The 23,140-nt window shown below is 52.1% G+C and overlaps 12 protein-coding genes across 12 annotated transcripts; 4 read left to right on the top strand and 8 right to left on the bottom strand.

The window, feature by feature from the left end:
• Positions 1 to 199: 199 nt before the first annotated feature.
• Positions 200 to 1,169, bottom strand: CC1G_01851 (dCMP deaminase; the record flags this gene model as incomplete). The annotated part of the gene is made up of 4 exons (XM_001829119.2): positions 200 to 295; positions 350 to 575; positions 630 to 967; positions 1,032 to 1,169. The coding sequence occupies 4 exons, from the start codon at positions 1,167 to 1,169 to the stop codon at positions 200 to 202; spliced, it is 798 nt and encodes a 265-aa protein (XP_001829171.2).
• Positions 1,170 to 1,356: 187 nt separating this feature from the next.
• Positions 1,357 to 2,365, bottom strand: CC1G_01852 (hypothetical protein; the record flags this gene model as incomplete). The annotated part of the gene is made up of 3 exons (XM_001829120.2): positions 1,357 to 1,584; positions 1,635 to 2,196; positions 2,247 to 2,365. The coding sequence occupies 3 exons, from the start codon at positions 2,363 to 2,365 to the stop codon at positions 1,357 to 1,359; spliced, it is 909 nt and encodes a 302-aa protein (XP_001829172.2).
• A 348-nt stretch (positions 2,366 to 2,713) lies between these two features.
• CC1G_01853 (hypothetical protein) lies at positions 2,714 to 4,440 on the bottom strand (the record flags this gene model as incomplete). The annotated part of the gene is made up of 4 exons (XM_001829121.2): positions 2,714 to 3,844; positions 3,878 to 3,983; positions 4,035 to 4,257; positions 4,323 to 4,440. The coding sequence occupies 4 exons, from the start codon at positions 4,438 to 4,440 to the stop codon at positions 2,936 to 2,938; spliced, it is 1,356 nt and encodes a 451-aa protein (XP_001829173.2). The 3' UTR covers positions 2,714 to 2,935.
• Positions 4,441 to 5,295: 855 nt separating this feature from the next.
• Positions 5,296 to 6,261, bottom strand: CC1G_01854 (hypothetical protein; the record flags this gene model as incomplete). Its single annotated transcript, XM_001829122.2, has 1 exon — positions 5,296 to 6,261. One exon carries the CDS (start codon positions 6,259 to 6,261, stop codon positions 5,296 to 5,298), a length of 966 nt encoding a protein of 321 aa, XP_001829174.2.
• Positions 6,262 to 6,470: 209 nt separating this feature from the next.
• CC1G_01855 (rhamnogalacturonan acetylesterase) lies at positions 6,471 to 7,322 on the bottom strand (the record flags this gene model as incomplete). The annotated part of the gene is made up of 4 exons (XM_001829123.2): positions 6,471 to 6,484; positions 6,541 to 6,929; positions 6,998 to 7,241; positions 7,295 to 7,322. The coding sequence occupies 4 exons, from the start codon at positions 7,320 to 7,322 to the stop codon at positions 6,471 to 6,473; spliced, it is 675 nt and encodes a 224-aa protein (XP_001829175.2).
• Positions 7,323 to 7,765: 443 nt separating this feature from the next.
• Positions 7,766 to 9,910, bottom strand: CC1G_01856 (GTPase; the record flags this gene model as incomplete). Its single annotated transcript, XM_001829124.2, has 4 exons — positions 7,766 to 8,521; positions 8,573 to 8,655; positions 8,709 to 9,289; positions 9,342 to 9,910. 4 exons carry the CDS (start codon positions 9,908 to 9,910, stop codon positions 7,766 to 7,768), a joined length of 1,989 nt encoding a protein of 662 aa, XP_001829176.2.
• Positions 9,911 to 10,167: 257 nt separating this feature from the next.
• Positions 10,168 to 11,343, top strand: CC1G_01857 (hypothetical protein; the record flags this gene model as incomplete). Its single annotated transcript, XM_002912129.1, has 5 exons — positions 10,168 to 10,428; positions 10,482 to 10,581; positions 10,637 to 10,687; positions 10,742 to 11,146; positions 11,200 to 11,343. Exons 1-5 carry the CDS (start codon positions 10,235 to 10,237, stop codon positions 11,341 to 11,343), a joined length of 894 nt encoding a protein of 297 aa, XP_002912175.1. The 5' UTR covers positions 10,168 to 10,234.
• A 443-nt stretch (positions 11,344 to 11,786) lies between these two features.
• Positions 11,787 to 12,488, top strand: CC1G_13708 (hypothetical protein). Its single transcript, XM_002912130.1, has 2 exons — positions 11,787 to 12,101; positions 12,155 to 12,488. Exons 1-2 carry the CDS (start codon positions 11,920 to 11,922, stop codon positions 12,357 to 12,359), a joined length of 387 nt encoding a protein of 128 aa, XP_002912176.1. The 5' UTR covers positions 11,787 to 11,919; the 3' UTR covers positions 12,360 to 12,488.
• Positions 12,489 to 12,578: 90 nt separating this feature from the next.
• On the top strand, positions 12,579 to 15,637 carry CC1G_01858 (hypothetical protein; the record flags this gene model as incomplete). The annotated part of the gene is made up of 7 exons (XM_001829126.1): positions 12,579 to 12,835; positions 12,888 to 13,207; positions 13,263 to 13,889; positions 13,937 to 14,425; positions 14,478 to 14,732; positions 14,780 to 15,457; positions 15,510 to 15,637. 7 exons carry the CDS (start codon positions 12,579 to 12,581, stop codon positions 15,635 to 15,637), a joined length of 2,754 nt encoding a protein of 917 aa, XP_001829178.1.
• Positions 15,638 to 15,839: 202 nt separating this feature from the next.
• Positions 15,840 to 17,642, bottom strand: CC1G_01859 (hypothetical protein; the record flags this gene model as incomplete). The annotated part of the gene is made up of 1 exon (XM_001829127.1): positions 15,840 to 17,642. The coding sequence occupies one exon, from the start codon at positions 17,640 to 17,642 to the stop codon at positions 15,840 to 15,842; it is 1,803 nt and encodes a 600-aa protein (XP_001829179.1).
• Positions 17,643 to 19,096: 1,454 nt separating this feature from the next.
• Positions 19,097 to 21,231, bottom strand: CC1G_01860 (hypothetical protein; the record flags this gene model as incomplete). Its single annotated transcript, XM_001829128.2, has 3 exons — positions 19,097 to 19,240; positions 19,300 to 19,543; positions 19,595 to 21,231. 3 exons carry the CDS (start codon positions 21,229 to 21,231, stop codon positions 19,097 to 19,099), a joined length of 2,025 nt encoding a protein of 674 aa, XP_001829180.2.
• A 129-nt stretch (positions 21,232 to 21,360) lies between these two features.
• CC1G_01861 (hypothetical protein) lies at positions 21,361 to 22,983 on the top strand. The gene is made up of 2 exons (XM_001829129.2): positions 21,361 to 21,572; positions 21,619 to 22,983. The coding sequence occupies exon 2, from the start codon at positions 21,622 to 21,624 to the stop codon at positions 22,852 to 22,854; it is 1,233 nt and encodes a 410-aa protein (XP_001829181.1). The 5' UTR covers positions 21,361 to 21,572; positions 21,619 to 21,621; the 3' UTR covers positions 22,855 to 22,983.
• The last annotated feature ends 157 nt before the right edge of the window (positions 22,984 to 23,140 follow it).

The following is a 23,140-nucleotide window of genomic DNA, read 5'->3' on the forward strand; positions in this document are numbered from 1 at the left end:
GATTCTCTCTCGTCCGGCCTCGAGGAGTGCATTTTCCTCAGCGTGAAGGCAGACACATTCTACGGCAGATGATTTCGATGGCCCCGCGGCATTGCAATGGCTACAGCCACCTTCATTGCAGTTGTTCAGCCCTCGAGGTGTTCCGTTGTACCTAGAAGCGCTGGTAAACGTAGTGTTGATGGCGAAGGCGCTGGGCACCTCACCCTGTTGCGATGACACGGTTTTCGCGGACCAGGACTGCGCCGACGCGACGTTTCATGCAATTAGATCGGCGAGATGCAAGAGAAGCGAGGGTCTAAAAAAAGATCGCGTCAACAAGTAAAATCCTGCGATAGGGGCTATGGATTACCATAAAATAATCATCCCAGCTTGGTCGCAGATGCTGAGGGTTTGTCAGGTCAAGATCATCCAAGTGGGTGAACAGTCCTTGTATAGAAGAGTATGAATTCGTGATGTGAATGTTAATAGAGTCTCTCAAATCATGTAAGGATGACTCTTTGTGGAAGGAATTGGAACCGCCGAAAACCAGGCGATCGTCCTCGCGGATGAAAGCTTCTAGACCAAAGTTCTGGAAACTGGGTTACCCAGAGTGAGTTTTCACGGGTTTTTAGATATCACCAGGGACGCACTATTGTGATCTTCGAAAACGATCCAGCAGAGGCGCGTCGACAGAAATCAACATGAAGAATGGTCTTCGGATGAAGATGTCCACTAATTCCTTGGTATTCAGATCGCTGGTAACAAAGTTTTCTCTCCAGTTGACCGTAACATAGTCCAGAAGGTCGTTTGGGGATGAGAAGCACAGGGGTTTGGACATTGAATGGTTCATTAACGCGTTGGGAGATGCGGTTGGCGCCGGGGACGGTAAAGGGCTCATGGACAGAAAAGAGTCGTGCCGGTTGGGCGCTGCGCGATGGCCATTAGTTTGAAGGCCCAGCGAATCAAATCGCCTAGAGATGGCGTGTATCTTGTTCCCCGAAGCATAAGCCATTCCCCTGTTGCCTGTGGATTCTACACTTTTTCCCACTTACCGAAATGTTACCCTCGAGCACCGATTCCCCATCGTTAGGTTCTATCAGACGGACTGGTGTGAAGTGTTTGTGGTTGATCAGGTATTCCTCGACGGTCGATTTTCCAGCAAAACGCGTTCCAACGATGGCGATGAACATGGCTGTTTGTTTGAACACAAAAACAAGAAGTGCTCTGCATCAATTCGGCTGTTGTCCAATCCTGCCGCTTGGTGATGGACAAGTGAAATACATGTATACTCCCATACCCACTGGCCAATCTCAAATTTCGATTTTAACGAGAGGTGGAAATTATTTTGTTTTGCATTCCTGGTCTAGTTACGACAATCTACTTTTTGGACTGTGTCCTTTCTTTCTGCCTCTGTTTGGCCGCCATTCTTCCCTGCAGCCTCTTCTCTCTCGCGGCCTTCATATCCTTGGGCGCAGAAGTTTTGACATGCTTGATGTGCGTTGGTATAAGTTGGGTCGGGACAGCCGACGGTGTCAACCAAGAAGCTGTTAAAAGAGGGACCGACTCCAGGCGGGCTGCAAGTTCAGGCAAACCAGGATACTGAGCCTTCGTATTTCATCAGCACAAGCCAAAAGAAAGTGAGCGAGGGAACTAACATCTATGGCAATGATCGACGCGCTCCGGATCCCCAAACTTTCAGCTAGCCTTTGTTCTGAGTCCTTAGGCAGAGGTACCAGTTTGACGAACTGCTTGCCTGTAGCAGAGTTACATGCTGCTACGAGCGGCGGGAGATGGTCGATGAGAATAGACGGGTTCACTTCTGCGCGACAAGCAAATACATAGGCGATAGGCGGTTTCGTCTCTAACGACTGGTCTTCCGGAGGTCGCGCAAGGACAATTCGACGGACTTGACGGGCCTGGTGTTCCAACCGTTTGGTGACCGCATTTATACCGAGCACCATGTGTGCCATAATCGTAGGCTTTGGTGGAAGGGTGACATCTGGCAAGATAACTGCATCTTCCATCTCTTGATCCTTTTGCGATGGTTCCGCCTTGCCAGCGTCTAACGTTCTCTTCTTGTTGGATTGCGCTGCTTTCTCCGCCCGTTTCCTTTTGCGACTCAGTCGACAGTGTTCCCTGTGGCAGCTTGCAACGCCATCCAGGAGAGTGAGAAGGTAGGCAAGCACGGCATTCTGGAGGTTTAATGGGACAGATGGCCTATTCTGTCGCAGTCAGACCCGTTCCGGTACAAGGTGAATTGGAGTTACCAGCGAACGCGGAAAGGGTTGTCGAGAACCGGCTTGAAGACTACTTTTTTCTCTGATGCATTCCTGGGACGTTCTCGATTGCTTTGCTGCGTGTACGTTTTGACGGTTTTCGATGACATTACGCAGAGCAGGCCTGAAGAAGACAAGAGTGATTACTGCGGCAAACAGCGATTCTCTTCGCCTTGGCGTGAGAGTTCTGACCGGCTCCGTTCAAAAGGGAAAGGCGCCGTGTCAAGGTGAGCGCCCGGTGAGCGCCTAGACAGCAGCTCGCAGGACCTGGGCCTGGTGGCACTTCGTTGGCAACTTGAAGATGCGTCTGAGCTCCGCAGTGAAAGAACGTTTTGCTCGTCCGTGATGCACTAGGACGATCCGGCCGTTTCTCTGTCTACGTGCGACGGCGGGCACCTGCACCTTGTCTTGATGTGATCAGTGAGGCTGTCGACGCATCGCTTCCCGCCGACTTCCACGAGGCGCAACAACAGGCATATCATATCCTTCAAAAAACACTCTTGCCGAACTAAGACCCTAGGGTGTCCGTAATGTCCGTGATGGAGACCCTGACTACATTTAATCGCCAGGTTGTGAAAGACCATGAAATGCGATCGCATACTCATAAGTACTTACAGAGGCATAGTTAGCAGAAAGCAAGAACATATGAAAGGAACTAGGGTTTTGAAAGGGAACGGCGATCAGCCACCTAGTAATGCCAAAGCTGCTCTTAATTCCTTCTTCGCCGTTTCCGCGTCTTCATAGTCAAGCGCACTGGCCGCGAATCGACAGTGCTTCTGAGCCTTACTGATAATAGCCGGTGTCAGTTCCACTGGCGCTGGAGGAGGCGTGGGGGCTTGTCGTGACGGCTGGTTCGAATAGCCTGAGTAACCCATAGGGGCTACTGGGGGAGGAGGGGGAGGAATCCAAGATTGACCGGGTGGTCCAGGTGCGGCGTGGTCCAATGGTACAGTTGGAAAGCCGGGAGAGGCCGTGGGGGATCCTGAGGTAGTAGAGCCACCGATGACTGAAGGCGTGAAGTGGACCTTCTTCTCGTTTCCGGGGCTGTTATTCCGACTTCGGGGTGTTGGCGATGGAGGTTTGGAGCCAGACGACCGGGGAGGTGATCTGTGTTTGGATGTGATACCCGGCGGGCTGGGTGTACGCGAGGTTTTGCCCTCGAGCTCTTCGCTGACGGTAGCACTACGTTTGGGGCTACGCCTTCCCGACCTTGAGCTCCCACCACTGTTGGAACGTTTGTGAACACCGGCCGACGGGTCACCCATGGTCAAGCCATTGTCAGTACTTATCGAGGCGCCGAGGTCGGTACCAGGGGTTGCAATCGTACTCCAGTTGCCAGGGTCCTCGCTGGGTGAGTACCGAGGAGCAGAGGGAAGTGATGGGATATCTTGCGGAGGAGAACGTGGCGGAGATCGGGTGGGAGTGACAGTGCGCTCAGTCGTCGCTTTAGGTGGCGAAGGCAAAGCCAACTCTTCAGGGAAGTCCTCCTCCGTGGCGCCTGGGGGACCAGGTGTTGGCTTCCGACCCTCCCGGAATGCTTTCGCAATATCTGCAGCCTTCCATTTTGCATAACGGACCTTCTCTGCGATCTATCATGACGAGCGTTAATGAGCCCTTCATACCTGGTAGATAAGGAAGTACAATACCGAGTCAGAGACATCTGATTTGGGAAAGGTCTTGAGGACCTCGAGGAAGTTGGCTGCTGCTAGGAACTTCTTTGCTGTAGCCCTGAACAGATGGTGAGGAAATGAACGGGAGATTAAAGACTAAAGAACGAACCGAGTGGCACGACCTTCCCGATCCTCATTGTCGGCTAAAGTGAAAATCTTCAAGGCAAAATTCTCGACGTAGGCTGCACCAGCAGCGTCGACATCCACCGCGTCATTGGGTCCGATCTCCGTCTTCATTCGTTCAAGGACCCCCAGAAGCGAAAGCAGAAGGTCCCTTGACGGGGGATCGCGAGCCTTGAGACCTATCCCAAGTTGTGCAGCATAGTAGGCACCTGCAGAGGGACACTATCAGTGAATATTGTTCAGGGAATTTGAAGAGCTCTGAAAAAGTACCAACACCAGTATGCAACAATCGGCTCTTGGGCCTTGATTTCCTCCGCGCGCTGAAGATACGGTGTTATGGTCTTGAGTTCCGCTGTAATTGGTGGGAGGTTGAGGAAACTCTTTGAGGCCATGACTCAGGGATGGTGAAGGGGATTGTCAACAAGCACAGGGGCTTTATATCCGCGCCTGAGTGTGGTTGATCCCGGAGACGCGGAGACGCGACTGAATGACAATCTGAGATCCAACTACAACGTGTTTTGATATGATACACTCGTTTCCCACTATTGTACATTGGAAGACGTTTAATGAAAAACATGCAACGTTGTAACAGTCATTCTACATCTACAGAAAGTGATAACGCAAAGGTAATTAGATTTGGTCAATGACTGGACTCTGGAACGACTGCGAACCTCCTCCCGAAAACGCGTCGAGGCCACCAGAGCTACAGCCGAGCCCCACGTAGGTAGCAGGGGCAAGGGGACGAGGTAGTGTTTCAAGCCCTGCATGGCACGAGGGACACCACCTGTCGGAGTTGCAACGGATACAGAGTTATGGCGGCGCCTATTCTGGATGAAGCTGTAAACTTCCTATTGTTGAAGGGCTGTCAACAACGCGGTTTTGCGCTTGGGGACCGAGCTCGGGAGAATTCACGAGAACAGTAGGAACTGCGGGATTCGACAAAGGACCAGATTGCTGATGCGGTGTCCTACGTTCTAGCCTAGAAAAAGATTGAGGAAGCAAGCTGGGAGACGTTGTAGAAAACGGTGTTTTCGGTGGTGTCCATAGCGTTGGGAAGGGTGGCAGAGATGCATGAGTTAGAGGCGATCTTTCTTCCGCGGCCTGAGGTTCAAAACCGAGGGTAGATTGCGGGCTGGTTTGGGTGGCCCCCATGGAGCTTCGTCTCGATCCAGACATTTCAATTTTAGGCGCTTGAAGGGCATGGAACTCGGTCAGCGCCCTTGAAAGATCATCCAGCTACGCCGCAATCAGCATATGCACGTTTCACCCCCAGAAGTGTGGACCCATACCTTGTTCATGATTTCGCGAATGGAATCCTTCTTCCCTTCAAACTGGTCCGCGAGCTTGGCAAACTCCTCTTCCCGGGCCTTGTTCTGATCAGCTTCCTCGTCACCTACCCCAACACCCTCCTCATCACCGCCTTTGTAGTCTCCGCTTGCCACTGTCGACACACTGCTCACGGTTCTCTTCCTATGCCCATGAAATGTTCTCCTTTCATCCATTGATGATGGAGCCTTGAATCCACCAGGCTTTCGTTTTCCGTCTCCCAAACCTATTCCCTCCATTTCGATGTGCATCTTGGCGATCTGGCCTTGCAGCTCCAGCACCCGCGAAAGATGAGACCACATCTCCTCTCCCGAGTTGCCTGAGGTGTCTGTTATGATCTTCGGATTATGAACGGCTTCGCCCGGTGAGACGACGTCGATTACTTGTGGGACGAGAACGCCCTGAGAGGTACCGTCGTATGGGTCCAGGAGAAGATCGACAGTCTGAGGTTGGACCTGGACGTTGCTCTTGCTCCCTGCATATCGCAGGTTCGCAGTAATTCCGGTGTGAATGCTTGGTGGAGAGCTTATGCCGACATCTATCCTGGAGTGTGAGGCAGAGTCTGGGCTTCCCAACGAGTGGGGATGGCCGCCCGTACCCCAGTCATCATTGAGTAGACCAGACCTTGCATCCAACTTGCTCAGTACGGATGGTTGTGGTTTGGGTGCCGGTTGGAGTTGTGAGATGACGGTGTCATGAGGCGTTGAGTAAGGCAGTTGAGGTTTCTTGCTCGATTTAGAGATGTCAAGAGAAGACCGAGGCGCCAGGGCGTCGTGTGCAGTGGAAATGGAGGTTCCTCCCCGGTTGTATAGATCGGTAGAAAGGCGTGGTTGTTCAATCTGAGCATCATCGTCTCCGGCAGCTTTCCCAAACCACGAGCTCAACATTCTCTTCTAGGTTTCCTGAAGGCAAGGTGGGTTCGTCACTGTGGTAGTATGACTGCAACAGCGCGCGACCCGCTGATGTCGGCCACGAGTATCTAAATAGGGGCGTGAGACTCCCCTGCCCCATTCAATTACCGCCAAGCCAGTCTTGACACTCGCCAACTGCGACAAAGTTCTATTCATCTTCCTGTGTACTACATACAAAGAGCCAGTTAGAGGCATCGGTCTGTTGGAATCCATTGTTCAGTAAATTTACTGTCACAGAAACCGGGAGCACCATACCTGGAACGTTCTGACCAGCTCCGTTCACCCTCGACCTCAACGAGTTGTTAGAACACAACAAGCCTCGAACGAACGCCTGAGCAACGACATTGGCACCAGCAGGTGATGTGTGCACGGGATCGTTGGGGTAGAAGGTGTTTACATAGGACTGACCGAGCCGTTTGTATGCCTGAGCGACGTAGGCGTAATGGTCGATGTAGGTTACACCAGTTCTCTCGGCAACAAGTTTAGCGTATCCAACGAATCGGTTTCCGGGAGAAATGGAACCGTTCGTCCATCCGTTCCTCGGTGTTTGAGATGCGACGATAGGGATGCCGCCCTTTGCTTTGATGGCGTTGACTGCGTTTTGCATGTAGTACGGGAAGCTATGGATGACAATGGATTGTCCACTGACAAAGGAACCATGATCTCGGTTAGTAGGGTGACCTCTTACTAGTTCAGAAACTAGAATGCATACGTCGAGGTGCGAACGGTAGCAGTGGTATCATAACCATCGCCAACTGCACATTGGCGACCATTGTCGACGGCACCCGCGGAGCCGTCGTTGTGGCCGAATGCAATCACGACATAATCTCCTGGCCTGAGCTGATTGACGATTGCGTTAAATCGTCCCTCCTCAGTGAATGATCGCGAGGACCGTCCTCCAAGTGCATGATTGGAAACGGGAACTGTCATAAATTGCTGGAGATATTGACCCCAGCCTGGATCATGACGTTAGAGGTCTCAATGGTGGTTAAAGGAAAGAAAAGCGAACCTTCGGTCACTCCATTTCCTCTGGCCATAGTAGAGTCACCGGCCAAGTAAATAGTCTGCGCATGGCAGAAAGAGAGTAAAGCCAAAAGGACGTATACTGCAAGATTGCGGACCATGGTTCTAGAGGATTTGTTGGAAGGATATGTCGGCACATTTCACTTTATATCGCGTAGAAGTTCGTGTGTCATATGACCTATAGTACTATCGTTGCGAACCATGCTGAGAATGTAAAGAAGATCATAGGGCGATAAATTGTTGGTTATTTCCCCGAAGAATAAAAATGGGGGCTCTTCTTCCAAGAATAAGGAAGCGCGGATTCCCGTATTCATGAGGTGGCGGGCGCCTGATTAACCTTTACGAGCTTCGGCTGGTGAGAAGACAAGAAGCCACCTCCACCATCGAGCATTCGGGCAGGTCATACGACACCGGTGCATTGCCTCCGACAAGGTTACCGTGAAAAAGTGATCAGCGCTTAGTCTTCGGACCCTTCAGATTCGTCGTCGTCTACGATGGAGAGAGCACCAAATCTGCCGATGCCGACGTTTAGCCCTGGTGCTCCGCTTTCTCCTGCATCCTCTTCTTCGTCAGTTTCCCCTTCGTCCTCTGCTGACTCGGCCTCCGATTCTGCGTCTGAAGCAGCGGCCCGGTTATCGTCCTCTTGATCATCGCTTTCCGCTTCGCTCTCCTCCACATCGTGGGGTATCCAGATCCCGAGGTCATCTTCCGGCAACTTGGAACCCGGGGGCCAAAAGGCCCAGTGAATACGTCCCTCTGCAAGTGCTCGAAGTACTGTCATATTCTGTGAGCCAATATCGACAGGTAAAACTTGATTAGAACACCTACTCGCGTTTCCCGCACGATGTACATCGGGCCTGCCAGCCTTGGCAGTCACCCACCCCTTCGCGTTTGCATACGCTGTCAGGATCTCCATCGCAGTCCAGCGCTTCTTCTCTGGCTTGTCGGCGGAAGGGCGCATACCTTCTCTCCAGGTCCTCTTGTCTTCCGCAGCTGGTTCTGACAAGGAGGGATGCTCAAGGCGCAGCACCCTCTCCAGGGGTAAAAGCTGGGCCGCATAATGGATGCAAGCCGGGATGGCGGAGACACGGGAAATGGGGAGAATTCCCGACAATACTTGCATTTCCATGGGCGTATAGTTGGGCATAACTAGCCCAGGACAATCGACTAGACGAACATCTGAAGTCCAGAACATGGTTTGGAAATGTTTCGTCTGTGCGAGGTGATGAGGACAGTATAAACTTGCCAGGGTCAAAATCCTCACCTTTCCGGGTGTCTTGGAGGCTCGAACCTTGCGTGCTCCAAACAAGGCATTCAGCAAAGATGACTTCCCGACGTTTGGTTGTCCTGGCAGACGAATCAGAACAGAGATGCTCGATGGCTTGCACTGGTGTACTTACCGATCAGACCGATAGTGAGGAAATCGGGTTCCTGGCGAGGATGAACATCGGTGGACTGTGAGCCATCGTCAGAGTTGTCTTCGTCAAGACCCGGGCGCTGAGCGTCGGCCTGTGAGCTGCCAACATGAAGTCCGGTCTGCTCCCCTCGAGCTTCAAAGAGGGCCGTCCAATCGATGTTGCTTTTAACTGGTGGTACCCAATTCTTTAGCTTCTCCGGATCGCTTTGCACGCGCTCGGGAGGGGTTAACAGCTCTCCATGGACCTGTCGAATTGCTGCGATGAGGCGCTCCCGGAAGACAGTGGGGATGTGGGGTTCGTATTGTTTTTTGCCTTGGTGGACGGCAGTCGCCTCTTTCTCCACATAAGATTCGACCTCCACGATAGGATGTCCAGGATGCTTTTGGTGGAGATAGCTCTTCCAAGCTTCCACACGTTCCAGTCCAGATATGTCAACTTTGGTGAGGACAAGGACGACTCTCTTCTTCTCCAAGTATGTAGACAATGCAGGGGGATAATGGAGGGTCGGGCAACGGGAGTCGAGTAGAACAAGAAGCAGCTCGGAGATTTCAGTAACTCGCCACCTGACATTTCAAGGTCAGAACAACAACAGTGGGCCGATAGGAGAGGACTCACAGTTGCCGCCACACTTCCAAGTTACGTTCAAAGTGGGTGATGGAGGGAGGCATCGACGGATGATCTGCTCCGGTTGCTTTGCGCTGCTCTTCCAGTTGCAAACGCCATTGCTCGACTCGACTGTCATGCTCTGCGATCCATTTCTTAAAGAGACCTTCTTCGTTGTGCTCGACTTCGTCTTTGGTCATATCGAACCGCCATTTGGGACGCTTGGGACATGTTAAGGGAGGTGTATCGACCCCTTCGTTGTTGGCGTCATCGAAGATAGCTTTCGAAGCGGGGACAGGGCGGGTGAGAGATAGGTTCGAAGCCAACACCTTCGTTTCTTCCAAGAAGGCCGTAGAGACCTTTACGAAGGCAGATTGTAGTCGTCTGGCGCTCTCAATGTTGGCATTTGGGGTCTCCTGAGCTCCGATTCGACTTCCTGTGGGTCCAACTCTGCCTTTGCGTTTACGAGGGGGCTTCTTAGTAGGTTCTGGGGCCGGAACATCGCCTCTCTTGATCGCGCGTCTGAGCTGCTGCTCAGCTTTCTTCTGTTTCGTGGAGATTGGTTTGCGGCGAGGAGGCATATCGTGATGGTGATGGTGATGAAAGAAGAGGCAAAGTCAAATATAATCGATTGTTTCATGTCTTGTCATTGTCGAAAATGTTCTACTGGGTTCGATGAGGGAATGCACAGGACGTGTATGATGAATCAGTGATCCAAGATCCAAGCGCTGGCACTGTCGTCCACGCCTTGACTATCAACCTGATGGGCCTGTTTATGGCCGTCCTTGACGTCTAAAAGCCCTCGGGAAACTTATGACTTTTCGCTCAATCCCCTTCTCCATCGTCATCCACAGTCCTCAGTCGTTTGCTGGTTGAACGTTGAAATCTGAGCCAAATTCCAGAACATGCTGCAACCAAGTTTCCCATCCGCCATTCCATCTCACCCCCCTCACTCGTCCGGCTCATCGTCTTTCGATATAAAGCGCCATACACGAACCAAAGAACTCCAGTTTCTGAGGAAATATGGCCATCGACACCACTCTTATGATAACGAGAAGGCCCCTTATCCACTGTCATACGATAAGCACGTCCTCGAAATGTATGTCCTCTCCCGCCCAGCCTTCAGTGCATGGCTCAACACCATATCCCCAGGGAAGCTCTTGATAACCGACTGACCCAGCACCTACGAGGATCTTCATCATTCGTAAACTTTGACGAGTCTCCGGCTAGAGTTCTGGATCTCGGCTGCGGGGTAGGTGTCGCCCATATGGTACCATGCCCCGAACGCGTCTCACGCAAACCTACAGACGGGAACTTGGGTTGTCGATGCAGCAAAGGAATGGCCCAACGCTGAATTCGTGCGTTCAATGTCGATTTGCTTCCGCCCTGGCAATCTAACACCGTTCACATAGGTCGGGTTCGACCTCGTCAATGTTCAAGTCCCTCTCAAGTTGTTGGACCCTTCGATTGCGAAACGGATAACATGGAGACATGGCAACTTGTATGTCCGCAACCGTGTCTTTGTTGGTGCCAGAAATGATGACGGGATGACGGGGGACCAGTTTAACCACGAAGCTTCCATTCGAGGACGACGAATTCGACTTTGTGCACATACGCTCCATCTCCAAGGGTGTCCCAGAGAGCAAGGTTGGCTCCTCAGAATTTCCTTTCACCTCCATTCTGACCAATTACCTAGTGGGACGTCCTCTTCGAGGTCTGGTCCATTCCTAGTCTTTTCTCAATGTGTTGGCTCAATTCCTCATAGGAAATCAATCGAGTTCTGCTGCCCGGAGGTGCTGTTGAAATCGTTGAAGAAGGTGTGCAAAGGTTTATACAATCCGAATCTAGTGCTAAATCCTGGCATTCCAAGATCTCATCTTTCCTGTACTTCCCCGCTGGTTTACGGGGGCTCTGCGCTCAAGGTCACGACGGCCTTCTACCCCCACGGATATCAACGGGAATCCCGTGGCAGACATACCCCCTCATGATCACGCCCTACTTGAATCTCTCATGAAAGCTGTTTTCGAAAACAGATTCATCAACACGACCCCAACAGGTGAGTAATCTTCCCTCCTCTTTTGATGCTGCCGTTAACCAGAGGACACTGCTAGCCTTACTTCCAAGCTACTTCACGACCTACTTCCGTCAAGTTGTTATCAGCCCAGTCATCACTTTCCCCATGCCTACCCTTCAACCCCTGCTTCCTCTTCCGTCTCAGGTTGTGACGAGCTACGTCATTGAACCGTCCTCCAATTCTCTCGAGAAACGCGTCTCAACCATTTCGCCAGCCATGACAGCAACTGGCCGGCCAATGTCTTTTTCGTTCTCATCTGGCTCAACGACAAGTACGCTGTCCACGTTCTCGCAAGGTCCTGTTACTGTAACTACCAAGCGCCCACGGACGGCATCAGCGTCATTGTCGTCCTCCACATGGAGAAGCACAACCTCAACACTTCCGGTCTCCGAGACCCCACCACCCACACCGCCCTTTAAACCGTTTTTAATCGAAACCCCGACGGAAAGCGATGAATTCCCTGCATCTCTGTTCCCTGCTGACCAACTGAGTGTCCTGAGCGAGCGGTCTCTTGCGATGCATCTTTACCGATCCTATCAGACAGTCCTAGCATGCCAAGAAGCCATGTGGGAAGAGCTCAAAGATCGTATTCGGAATCGGAAAGAGGGGCTGAGGGTGTTTGGTTGGGAAGACGATGAGGAGCTTGAGGAACTGCAAAGTCGGAAACGTTTTGAGAAACTGATCGAACGTTTTAAAAGGTCAGCGTACACCAACCTGTTCATCGCCGTTGGGGTCTAATGACAATCTTTAGTGACATGCATATTCGGATTTCACTCTGGACCTCTTTGACGAATTTTGGATGGAATATACCCACGAGAGAGCCATTGTCGAAAGCAGAGCTGATTGAAGAAGAGCGTATTCGCGAGAGTATGTCGAAGGCATCGCAGTTTGTGACCATGGAGGAAATCCAAGCCCCTTGCCGTTCAGTCCGAGTACTTGTCGGCTATAAATTATGATCTGATGATAGTTTTGCTGCATGACCTTTTGATGAACACGATACGGGTAGTAGCCATTAGTTCCCGATATTTAAACTTGTAATAAGTAGGACGTAGCAGCGAAATGAAGAGCAACTTTAGGGCAGCGGAGGGGTTTGTTTTGGCGTATTATGTTTCTCCCAGAAATGGCAATGTGATCGCAAAGGTTTTCTCGTCTTCCCAAAGCACAGTCAATCTCACATGGCTGTCTTTGCCTCGACTCGCCAAAATCAACCCCATGTCCAACAGAATATTCCTCGAGCAGGATCCAAACCCAAAAAGTCCACGATGATGAACAAGGGGAAGGCAAGGGAAATCCAGGGCGCCCAGGTTTTACCCACTACAAACGCGGATACCAGTCCCTGGAGCGAAGAAACCGACACTACCGACTGGCAATGGAGTTACCTGAACGATTTTTCTACGAGCAAGGTTACGCCGTTGTTCTCAAAGGACGGAAGGTGATTAGGGCTCTGTCCGACTTTCAGAAAATTTGCTGATCTCTGTGAACAGTTACTTCTTCTCCTTCTCAGGTTCATCAGTCAAAATTTTGTCGGTGTCGACTGGCCAGGTCGTGTCTGAACTGAACGCTCCTGCTGGGAAGGACAATGGCCAAACGCCGCCTCGCTTCACTTCTGCCGTTATCAACCCCGACAACGCATTCCAACTCATTACCAGCACCCTCGAGGGCAGGATCATCATTTGGGATTTTCTCAATGCAGTCATTCTCCGAGAAATAGACGTCTGCAAACCGATTCACTACATCTGCGCGCATAGAAACGTGAAGGATTCGATATTCGTCGCTGCTTCCTTGAACAAGAAAAAGACGCAAGGTAAGTCGGCTTTGTCAAGAACTATCGCCGGATGAAAAAAACTTACTCTGTGCAGAAAACGATGCTATTGTCCTGCAAGTATCCCTCAACCACGGTTCTTCGGGCAAGTCCTCGGCGGAGGTGCGCTCTATTGGCAAGACTCGGTCACCTTCGGGTCTTGCCATTTCTCCTAGCGGAGAATGGCTGGTTTCGATTGGTGGACATACCGTATATGTCGCCCGAATCTCAGCACTGGACACCGGCTTCATCAAATACGTTTCTGCCGATCGTTTGTCGTGTTTAGCGATGCACCCATCCGACGAGTATTTTGCTACGGGCGACGAGAAGGGAATCATTCGTTTGTGGTACTGTCTCAACGATGCTGCGGTCAAATCTCGCGGAGTAGAACAGAAGGCGCAGACAACCTCTCTGCACTGGCATGCACACAGCGTAGCGGCTCTTTCCTTTACACCGAACGGCGCATATCTTCTAAGTGGCGGTGAAGAGGCAGTACTTGTGATTTGGCAGCTTCACACTGGCAGAAAGGAATTTGTTCCTCGCGTCGGGTCGCCCATCGTCACCATCTCCGCGTTCCAAGGGCCACTGTCGGAGGAATATCTCTTGGGTCTTCAAGATGGAACATTTTCCTTCGTCAGCCCAAGCTCTCTGCGGATAGTCAGGTCGTTTTCTCAACTCAAAATTGGTGAGTTTGCAGCTTAGCCATTTGTTCTTTGGCTCACCGCTCCTTAGGCCTGGATGTCGCACAGGGCCAAACGCCAACCACATACGCCCCCCTCGCATTCCACCAACCCTCGTCGTCACTCATCCTCCCGTCCTCCCATCAGTCTTCCTTACAAATCTACTCGCCCTTCTCTCAGTCCCTTGTCGGAGAACTTGAAGTTTCTCCTTCAAACCGAGTGTCAAGACGCGACGACAAGCCCTTGGAAGCTGCCAAGGTTCGCCTTGTTGCTTTGGCTTCCTCTGGCCTGTGGATGTCGACGGTAGATGTACGAGAGGAGGAGCCGGGTTACCAGCCAGAGGTGTTCTTGAAGATCTGGTCTTGGGATTCAAAAACCAGCTCTTGGCAACTGCATAGTCGGATCGACCAGCCCCATGGCTTCAAATATCCCATTCAGCTCAAATTCAGCCCCCACAGTCCCACTGCGCCTCTGTTCCTTTCGTCTTGTGGAGAAGATGGCGCTGTCAAAATCTGGAAGTTGAGAACAAAGACCAAAGAAGGTAGCTGTGTCCGTGTATTCTCTGCCTCTTCTCCATCTGACGTGTTTCCTAGACCTCTGGTTACCTCATGCCACATTGACGTTCCCTCCGTCGCATGTGAAGGACCTGGCTTGGTCTCCTGATGGCACAATTATTGCTGTGGTCTCAGTCAATCAAGCGCTTCTCTACGACACTTCTTTCACCGTCATCGATACCTTGTCCACCTTTGAACAGAAGAACACCATCTCCGTCCACTTCATTGGGAACCGGTATCTTTTGGTAGTAGGCCGACGGTGTTTGACAACTTGGGACCTGATCTCCCGCTCCGGTAAGTGATCTTTTGGGAGAGCCAAAGCTATATCTAATTCAATTCAGTCCCATGGACCTTCATCCCGAGATCCGACGTCGATTTCGCCATTGCTCATCACAACAAAGCATCGTTTGCCGTCTTTCTTCAACCAAACGTCACCAACGAATCTACGGAAACCCATGTCTATGCATTCGACGTGGAATCCTCCCGACCTCGTGGCGAGCATTCTCTTCCCCTCCAATTGCGCAATGTCGTCTCGGCCGCCTCTCCGCAAGAACCAAGATACAACTTACTTGGTCTCACTCAAGACTCGAGAATTGTCGTTATTGACGGTGATTCCTCCAAGCTTCACACAGCACACAAACCTTCTTTGTCGTTCGGATCGGCCAAGACCACTGTATTCAGAGACATGTTTAGAGGGGCTTCAATGGACTCGCTCGAGGTGGTTTCGCCGACACCGATCACCTCCACCGCTAGAAACACCGATTCCACTATCGTGGAAGCCTTCAGCCAACCTACACATCTCATGGCCCCTATCGCTCTCGTCTTCGACGAACTAATGTCATCCCTCCTTCAACCTGGCCAATCTGCAGTAGACGCGACGCTATCGGATGATGAAGAAGATTCGGATGACGAAGCCATGGAAGATATCGTTATGACATCAACAACACGGTCACTACCGCCTATCGATACTGCATCTCTACAACCATTGGTATCCTTCTTCCGGCAGTCTTTTGCAAAATGTATGTCCTTGTTTGCTTACGTTGCCCCCCGATGATAACGACTCGCCTACAGCTCGGGACCAAACAGCAAAAGGATTGGAAAACGGCAAGTTAAAAAAGAACCGCCCGAATGGCACCATCTCGAGCATCAGCCCCTCGAAGACGGCCTCTTCAAAAGCCCGTCGTGATTCACTTGCATGAAGACCATTGTATATAGTCGATCCAGATTTCCAATTTATTAATTTGGCCTCTGTTGGACATTACTACCTAGATGAAGAAAAGAAAGATGCGAACACGATGCGAATAGAAATGTCCGGAGAACTCCTTGGACTATGGTATGTACACTACTTGGTAATATAACCACAACCTCAAGCTGAGACCATGAAAGTGAGCGAACGTCAATTCAATCCTGAAGGGCTGCTGCCTCTTCTGGGGACTTGTGTCCAGCGCGAAGCAGGTAGATATCACCTCCAGGCGCAAGAGCACTAGTGAGCGCTTCATGCTGAGTCTGGTCGATTTTGGAAGCCGTGATTTCGCCGATGTACAACTTCTTAATGGGGACGCCCATTTGCTTCCGTCTTGTGAGCCATGCGCCGATGACGTTGGTGTCCATACTCTGCCACTCCAGGATCTCCAGGCGCGGGGAAACGGGTATCTGACTAGGGGGCTGGTTTCCTTTCGCATAGTTCCAATAGCGGAGGAAGATTTCGAAAAAGTTGAGCCTCAGGGTTCCGATGCGAAGATAGGTGATGTGCGGCATCAAGCAGAGCCAACGAACGACCGTATTAATTAGGCGCGGATCGACGGTGTCGGGCCCGTCCATCGAAGGAACCGTGGCGCGGAGTTCTGAGTTGTAGAGGGTGAGAATCCTCACTTCTCTATACTCCCCGGTCATCGCTGAGAAGAAGGGGGTGTAATCCTCCCCCACCAAATTCATCAAGGTCAGGTCGCGGACATAGGGAGCTTTGAATAGGGACAGGAGGAAGGTCCCGTAAGAGGCGCTGAAGTCGACAAGGACGAGAACTCGGAGGTTATTCAGGACAATAGGAGGTGGGTCTTGCTCTCTCCCTGCCAGACTGGGTCCTGCACCGTCGAGGATGAGCTTTCGGAGGAGGGGGGAGCTGGTTAGCATAGCGCGGAACTGTTGAAGGGTGGGGCCTTTGTTCAACGCAATTCTTCGAAGGTCCAGGACAGTGAGGTTGGTGAGGTGAGACCGGTTCCAGTCGATGTGGATGCCGTTGAGAGAGAAGTGTTCCAGGGTGGTGATATGCAGACCGCCGAATACGGGCATTGGCTGACGATACCCATCGGGGAAATAACCCACACCCACCTGGACATATGGAGAGCCTGTGCGATGGAGCTCGAAACGACGCATCATCATGGGTTCGCTCGCCTGCGCCACACTCCGGAGACTGGAAAGGATCATCAAAGCCGGATCCCAGTTATGGACAAGGACGACCAGGATGCGGATGGTCGTCCACTTCTTGCTGACCTGGGCAAGGATCCTCTCCATGCACTGGACCGGAAGTGGCTGCTGCTGTCCGCCGTCGCTGATACGGACGTCTTTGGGGGAATCTCCCGCACGGTCGAACCACACTGACGCTCGCTGAAGGTCCTGCTCGCACCCAGAGTACTTGAACCATACGACGTTCCACAGAGTCGGGTCCTCCAGTGCCACCTTCCGCCATAGTCTGCAGACGCTGGTGATGCGCGCCCTAGCTCGCTGACCCAATGTGGGGTTGGAAGCAGACCATGATACAAGGTGGAATATGTTGCTAATGATCTCGGTGGGTAGTTCATGGAAGCGGAAGACTCTGCCAAACGTAACACGCCACTCCAGTCGGGCCATGAAGAGGGTGGTCTCGAGTTGAGGGTTAATCAAAGGTGCTACCTCGTCCTTCTTTGCTTCGAGGCCCCGGATTACCCTGACCAGATGGCGGGTCTGTTCGATACACTTTTGGCGCTCTTCTTCTGTGAGGACCCTAATCTTCCACGCGTCAAGTATCATTTTGGTACGCTTGTCGGCCATGGCGATGTATTGTTGTATTTGGCTGGCCTTGAGCTTCACAGGTTCAACTAGTTCCGTTTTGGGATTCGCGGTCGGGTTCGGGTTAGTCTCTGGAGCGGTGGTGGGTGTCGCCTGGGGATGTTGGGTTTCTGCCGATTGGGGAGAGCGACTAGTTCCTGAGGGGGTATCAACGTCCATGGGGGCAGCGTCAGGTGGGGTGCCGGTATGTGATTCAGAGGAAGAAGGAATAGCGTTGGAATCTATTCAATGAGGGGGCGGTCGGAGGAAAAATGAGCTCGAGGTCCGGCAGAGATCAAACGACGAGGTTGGCAATGGGCAGAAGAAAATCTTGCGATCTGAAATCGACTATGATCAGCTGCAGGTTGGTGAAGTAGAGAACGCCAAGTACCTACTGCGAGGACGATTTTCTGGGGCTATATGATGATAAAAGGCCTTCAAGCGATGGATGGTGAGGTGGGTTGTGATGGGTTAAATATTCCAGAGAGGTCGAGGGTTATTATGAGAAGAACAATGATCTGTGTCCCAATTCGAAAGTCAAAGCGTCACTGTGCGGCCCAATTAGTTCCGGAACGTCTACAGGGACAATCAAACACCCACAAGAAGCGCGACGACTGGTCGTGTTGACGATCGAGAGGCGGCTTTGGAAGACGTAGGACCGGTGGACACAGCGAGAAGGAGCCTTGAGCTTTTGCCACTGGAAGATGGAGGCAGCCTGCGCCGGGAAAGGCGACCGTAAATATGGGTAAAACGCGAGCTATTGCCAAATTCGGAGGCCCTTCACCAGAATGCAGATGGTGTAATGGTTTTGGACGTCTCGATTAAGCGAGGTCCATCAACTTATCGAGTCACCACGAGAAAAACAAGAACGGGGGAGATGAATCAAGCCATCCCGGTATAAGAAGGGAGGGCCTTCCGAACGGGAAGGGATTAAAAGGCGTTTACTGATCCCTTCAACTTGTCAGTTCCCGGGTAATTGCCGCCTAATCGTAGACAAAGCAATGCTTTCATGGGAAACGACTGATCTGATGGCCTTGTACCCTTGTGGTAGAAAACGGGGTGGTGTACTAGACTGCGACCTCTTCTTGGCCGCCTTGCGTCTCAACTGGTTTGGGGTAACAAAGCAAGGTCGCTGGAACGCCGCTCGACGACAGGTTCAAAGTTCCATGAAAACCGCCATCACCCAAGCAACAGGACGTGCCTGGTCTTGCAAAGACGAAAATAAAAGGCAAAATCACCGAGGAAGAACTGCATAAAATGGTGGACAATTGGGAGGATCGTGAGATTGGCATCGGGGGAAGGCGAGAAAGGCAAGGGGTCGTGTACTGACCTCGACGTGCTGGCGGTTCAGGTCAAAGGGGTCGACGCGTCTCCACGCGTCCAGAAGGGTCCCTGTTTCCCCCTACCTCCCTTTCACGTCCCAAAGTGGAAAGCGAACAACGGCGGGAAGATCACACACGTTTCATGTCGACCAACAGTTGCATTGTCCATTCCTATGTTAAGCGGCTAGGGTGGTAACACTAGGCTGTCATATAGTATCAAGAATTTCACATAAATCGAAGACATAAATTTGGAAGAGAAGTATTGACACCGTTTGTTAAACAGGTAGAAAAAGTGGGGTGCAAATTTGATATTCAACTTTCGCTGGATACACCGAGGTCCTCCAGAAGGAGAGTCACAATGTGACCTTCCTCGTCTTTACTGCCTGATCCGCTTCGGGGCAACCTAGCTCTAAGCTTGACTGGAAGATCAGGGTGCGAAGTCTCGTTGAACCCCATCTACAGGTGACAAAGGTTGGTTACCACCCACACCATTAGCCAGAAGGAAAAGGACTTACATCGGCCAGCTTCCTGACTATGCGGTTGTACGACTGGTTGTAGGGGTCTTCATTAGCCCTCCCTGTGTTGAGAGACCGGTGACGGCGGGGGCTCATGCTAACCATTTCTAGCTGCGGGAACGGTCCTCTGGCGTTACTGACCAGTAACGTAGTAGAGCGCTCCGGTCTCTGCCCCGAGGGAGAACTTTCTGAGTCTTTCGAAGTAGAGGCTCTCATCGGGGGAGGTCTGGGAGGGGCTTCAGACCTAGTAAGAAGTCAGACAATGCACGTCGATTGCACAAAGAGGAATACTCACCCAGAACCTGAGGCTTTGCGTTGCTCATGCTGTCGCTTACGTTCATCCCTTTCCCTTCGATACCTTGCTTTCTCTGCTTTGTACTGCGCTTTCGCAGCCTCGAGAGAGGCCCGTAATTCTTGGGGTGACGGTTTGGATTGAGAATCGTCAGAGGACTGAGATGGTAGATCTTGGATGGGTGGAGGGGGCGGAATCCAATCGGGAAGGATGTTAGGGTTGGTGTCCCGGCTAGTACTCGCGCGCTTGTGGGAACCTAAGCCAAATCTAGGCGGCCCTTTAGGAGGAGCCGGAGGATAGGGGCCATCCCCCGACTCTAATGAAAAAGGCTCGGGAAGAGGTGGCACAGGGGCGACAGGCGGTGCCGGTGGAACGGGTGGTGGTACGACGTTGTTGTGAAGGAAGGGATGGGGCGGGAGAGGCGGGGGAGGTGGAGGTGGCACTGGTGGAGGCGAAGGCGGTCGCACAGGAGGTGTGTGAGATCGACGCGAGATGTTGGACAAAATGTTCCATGCAGGTCCGCTAAAGAATGGTGGCGGACCAGGGGGATTGGGCGGGGACGTTGCAGATGGCCTCATAGTGCCATCACTGTGTTCTTCTGACCTGTTGTCAATGGAAAGGGCACGGAAAAGTCCCCCTAGTGATTCAGATATTCTTCTCGCAGCCTCCGCCTCTGCATTCCGTCGAAACTCGTCCGTAGTCGCGCCGACAGAAGCTGCAAGCTCATTGGCACTGCGAGACAGAGCCTCTCGGTGCGCTTCCCAGTAGGTACCTTGCCTGGCATTACGAATTACCCTTCCCAGGTGTAGAGCTATTTCTGGATGGGAGTTTACCACGTTGTTGAACGCTGAGAGCAATGCTGCGACATCTTGGGTAAGAGACACGGAGGGATGTTGTGCAGCCATGGCTTCGACTTCAGGAAGGGGTGGATCTGATGGGTCCTCTCGATGTGCTGCGTGCGCAGCGACGTTGGGGGAGGCGAGTTCATCTTGGCCGTCGCCATTGGAAGTGTTGCGGTCGAGAACATGGATCTCGTGCTTCTCTGGAAGGTCGTCGTCTACTATGCTTTGGGTAGAAGATCCTCGAGAAGGTGTGGAGGCCCTCTGTTTCCCCTTGCTCAGGGGCTGTTGTACGGTGGAGGCTTGACCTGACGAACGCAGACTTTGAGCGTCAAGGAAATCCTTGCTTTGGTCACTTTCCACCACCTCAACAAAGGCGTGGTCCCCATCCGACCTTTGCGAATTGGACCTTGTCAAGATAACTTCTGGCATTCCCATGTGTAGATGGTGGAGAGGAGGAAAGCGTTGCCATTCGTCATCGAGATCGAAAGGGTTGGTGTGAACAGGCGGGGTGGAAGTAACTCCCGCAGAACGCCCGCGGCGTATGGAAAGGTCAACGACATTGAGCCTGTAGACTTCTCCCTGGCTGCGAGATGCCTGTCGGTAGTAATCCTGCAACTCTTCCTCCGAATTTAGGGTGATTTCATCGTTGTCCGAGTCGACATAGGAGACAGCGACGGCAACTTGAGGTAGATTGTAGATACTCTGGAGTTTCTCGGACAGGGAGGCCCAAGAGGGTATATCTGGGAACGTAATTCTGCGCGTTTCTTGGCCAAATTTGAACTTGAAATTGACTGTCATGGTGGAGGATGGTGGGGAAGGTCGTGAAGTGGTCTGAAATGATGTTGGAGCTCTTATAATCAATTCAGAGTCCGACGCTGCGGTGCTGGGGCTGCGGTGCGCAGGTGAATCGCAGTCAAACCAGTCATCTTTTGATTTGGCTTGAAATGTAAACCGTAACCAGGTCGAAATGAACGAGTTCAGCGCAATACCTACTTGGTGACATTGTCGGCATTGACGCTGGTCGGTGAGTTCATGATCCCGTCGAGCGGGCCGGACCGTGGAGAGTCGGTGAACCTTGACACCGAAACGCGAAGTCGATTCTGACGAAAATGCTATAAAGCCAGGACTCACACCTCTCTGTATGTGTTCTGTATCGACTGGAAACGTTTACTAACGCGAGTCTAGGACATGCGATTTCATATTCTCGGGCTGGGTCCGATTGGGTCCCTGGTAGCCCACAACCTTCGGCGCTACCTTTCCCCAGAACACGGAATAACGCTCATCTTCAAGAACAAGGAACAGGCATTGACTCGTGAACGATGTCTTAGAGTCGAAAACAATGGGGTGGTCACCAAATCCTCCGGTTTCGACATGGAAGTCTTCAACAACTCTCCACTTCCCGTGCGGAAAGGCAGAGCTCCCATCGTTACACCAACTCCTCCAGTGACGTCCCCTGCCATCGCCAACCTGACTCAAACCCCCGAGCCAATCCAGTCCCTCATTATTTCTGCAAAGGCCCACCAAACAGTTCCCGCAATTCGCTTGCTCGAACCACGTCTCAAACCCAGCTCAACCATCGTCCTCCTCCAGAATGGCATGGGTGTTTACGAGGAACTGCTGAACACCGTCTTCCGCAACCCAGAGCAACGGCCTCACATCATCCTGGCTTCCAACACCCATGGAGCCTACTTCTTCGACGGCCAACGAGTCATCCATGCAGGAATTGGCGCCCTTGAGTTTGGTATTGCACCAGACTACAGAGGCCGCAACTTCGAGGCTGCTCTCGAGGCAGCGACTCCCGCAAACCCGTCGCCACCCCTCCTTATCAAAGACATAGCCGTCGAAGGTGATCCAGAGTATCCCCATTACCGGAGTTTGCGAGACACGGTCGCGGCATTGAAGGGACTCGGAGCACTCCACACTTCGTGGAAGCCAATATCCGCCATTCAACTCGCCATGCGCCGCAAAGTAGTCGTCAACTCGGTCATAAACCCTCTCACCGCCCTCATGCGTTGTCGGAATGGGGAAATCTTCAAGTCAGAGGCTGGCCAGAGCATATGCTCCAGCGTAGCTGCAGAAGCGGCTGCTGCGTTCGCTGCCCAAATCAAGGCTGAAACATCCGTGTTCTTGAAGGAAATGGCCAACGAAGGCGTGGATCCCACCACCATCGATACCGGACGGATACCTCCATCCCTCACCCAGGAAAGTCTCGAGAAAGAGATCCTGCGCGTTGCTAGCGTCACAGCCGGGAACCAGTCCTCTATGCTCGTTGATTTGGAACGAGGTCGAGACACCGAGATCGAATACATGAACGGCTACCTTACCCGTCTCGGCCAAAGCTATGGGGTACCGATGCCAGTCACTTCGATGCTCTATAATCTGGTCAAGATGAGGACACAAATCCCATTGGACCAAATGTAACGGTGGATCGATATCGGTATTCGCAGCTGGATCCGCCTTGCGCCTCACGACGCTCGAGGGGGCAATCTGCCCGCGAACATCTAAAACAGCCAAACTTGTCCTACTTCAAAACAGACTTCATCCTTCGAACGATTGCGTCATGGTACATCAGTAAGGAACGGAAAGAATAGGATTGGCAGCTAGTATACAGTCTGTGTAAGTAGAGTACAGCCTAATGGTAATATTGCCAAATAGAGACACCTTTTAGTGAACGAATGTGGCATATAGTGTCGCTTTCATAGCCCTC

This window comes from Coprinopsis cinerea, assembly GCF_000182895.1.
Source record: "Coprinopsis cinerea okayama7#130 chromosome 1 map unlocalized cont3.1, whole genome shotgun sequence".
NCBI lineage: Eukaryota > Fungi > Basidiomycota > Agaricomycetes > Agaricales > Psathyrellaceae > Coprinopsis > Coprinopsis cinerea.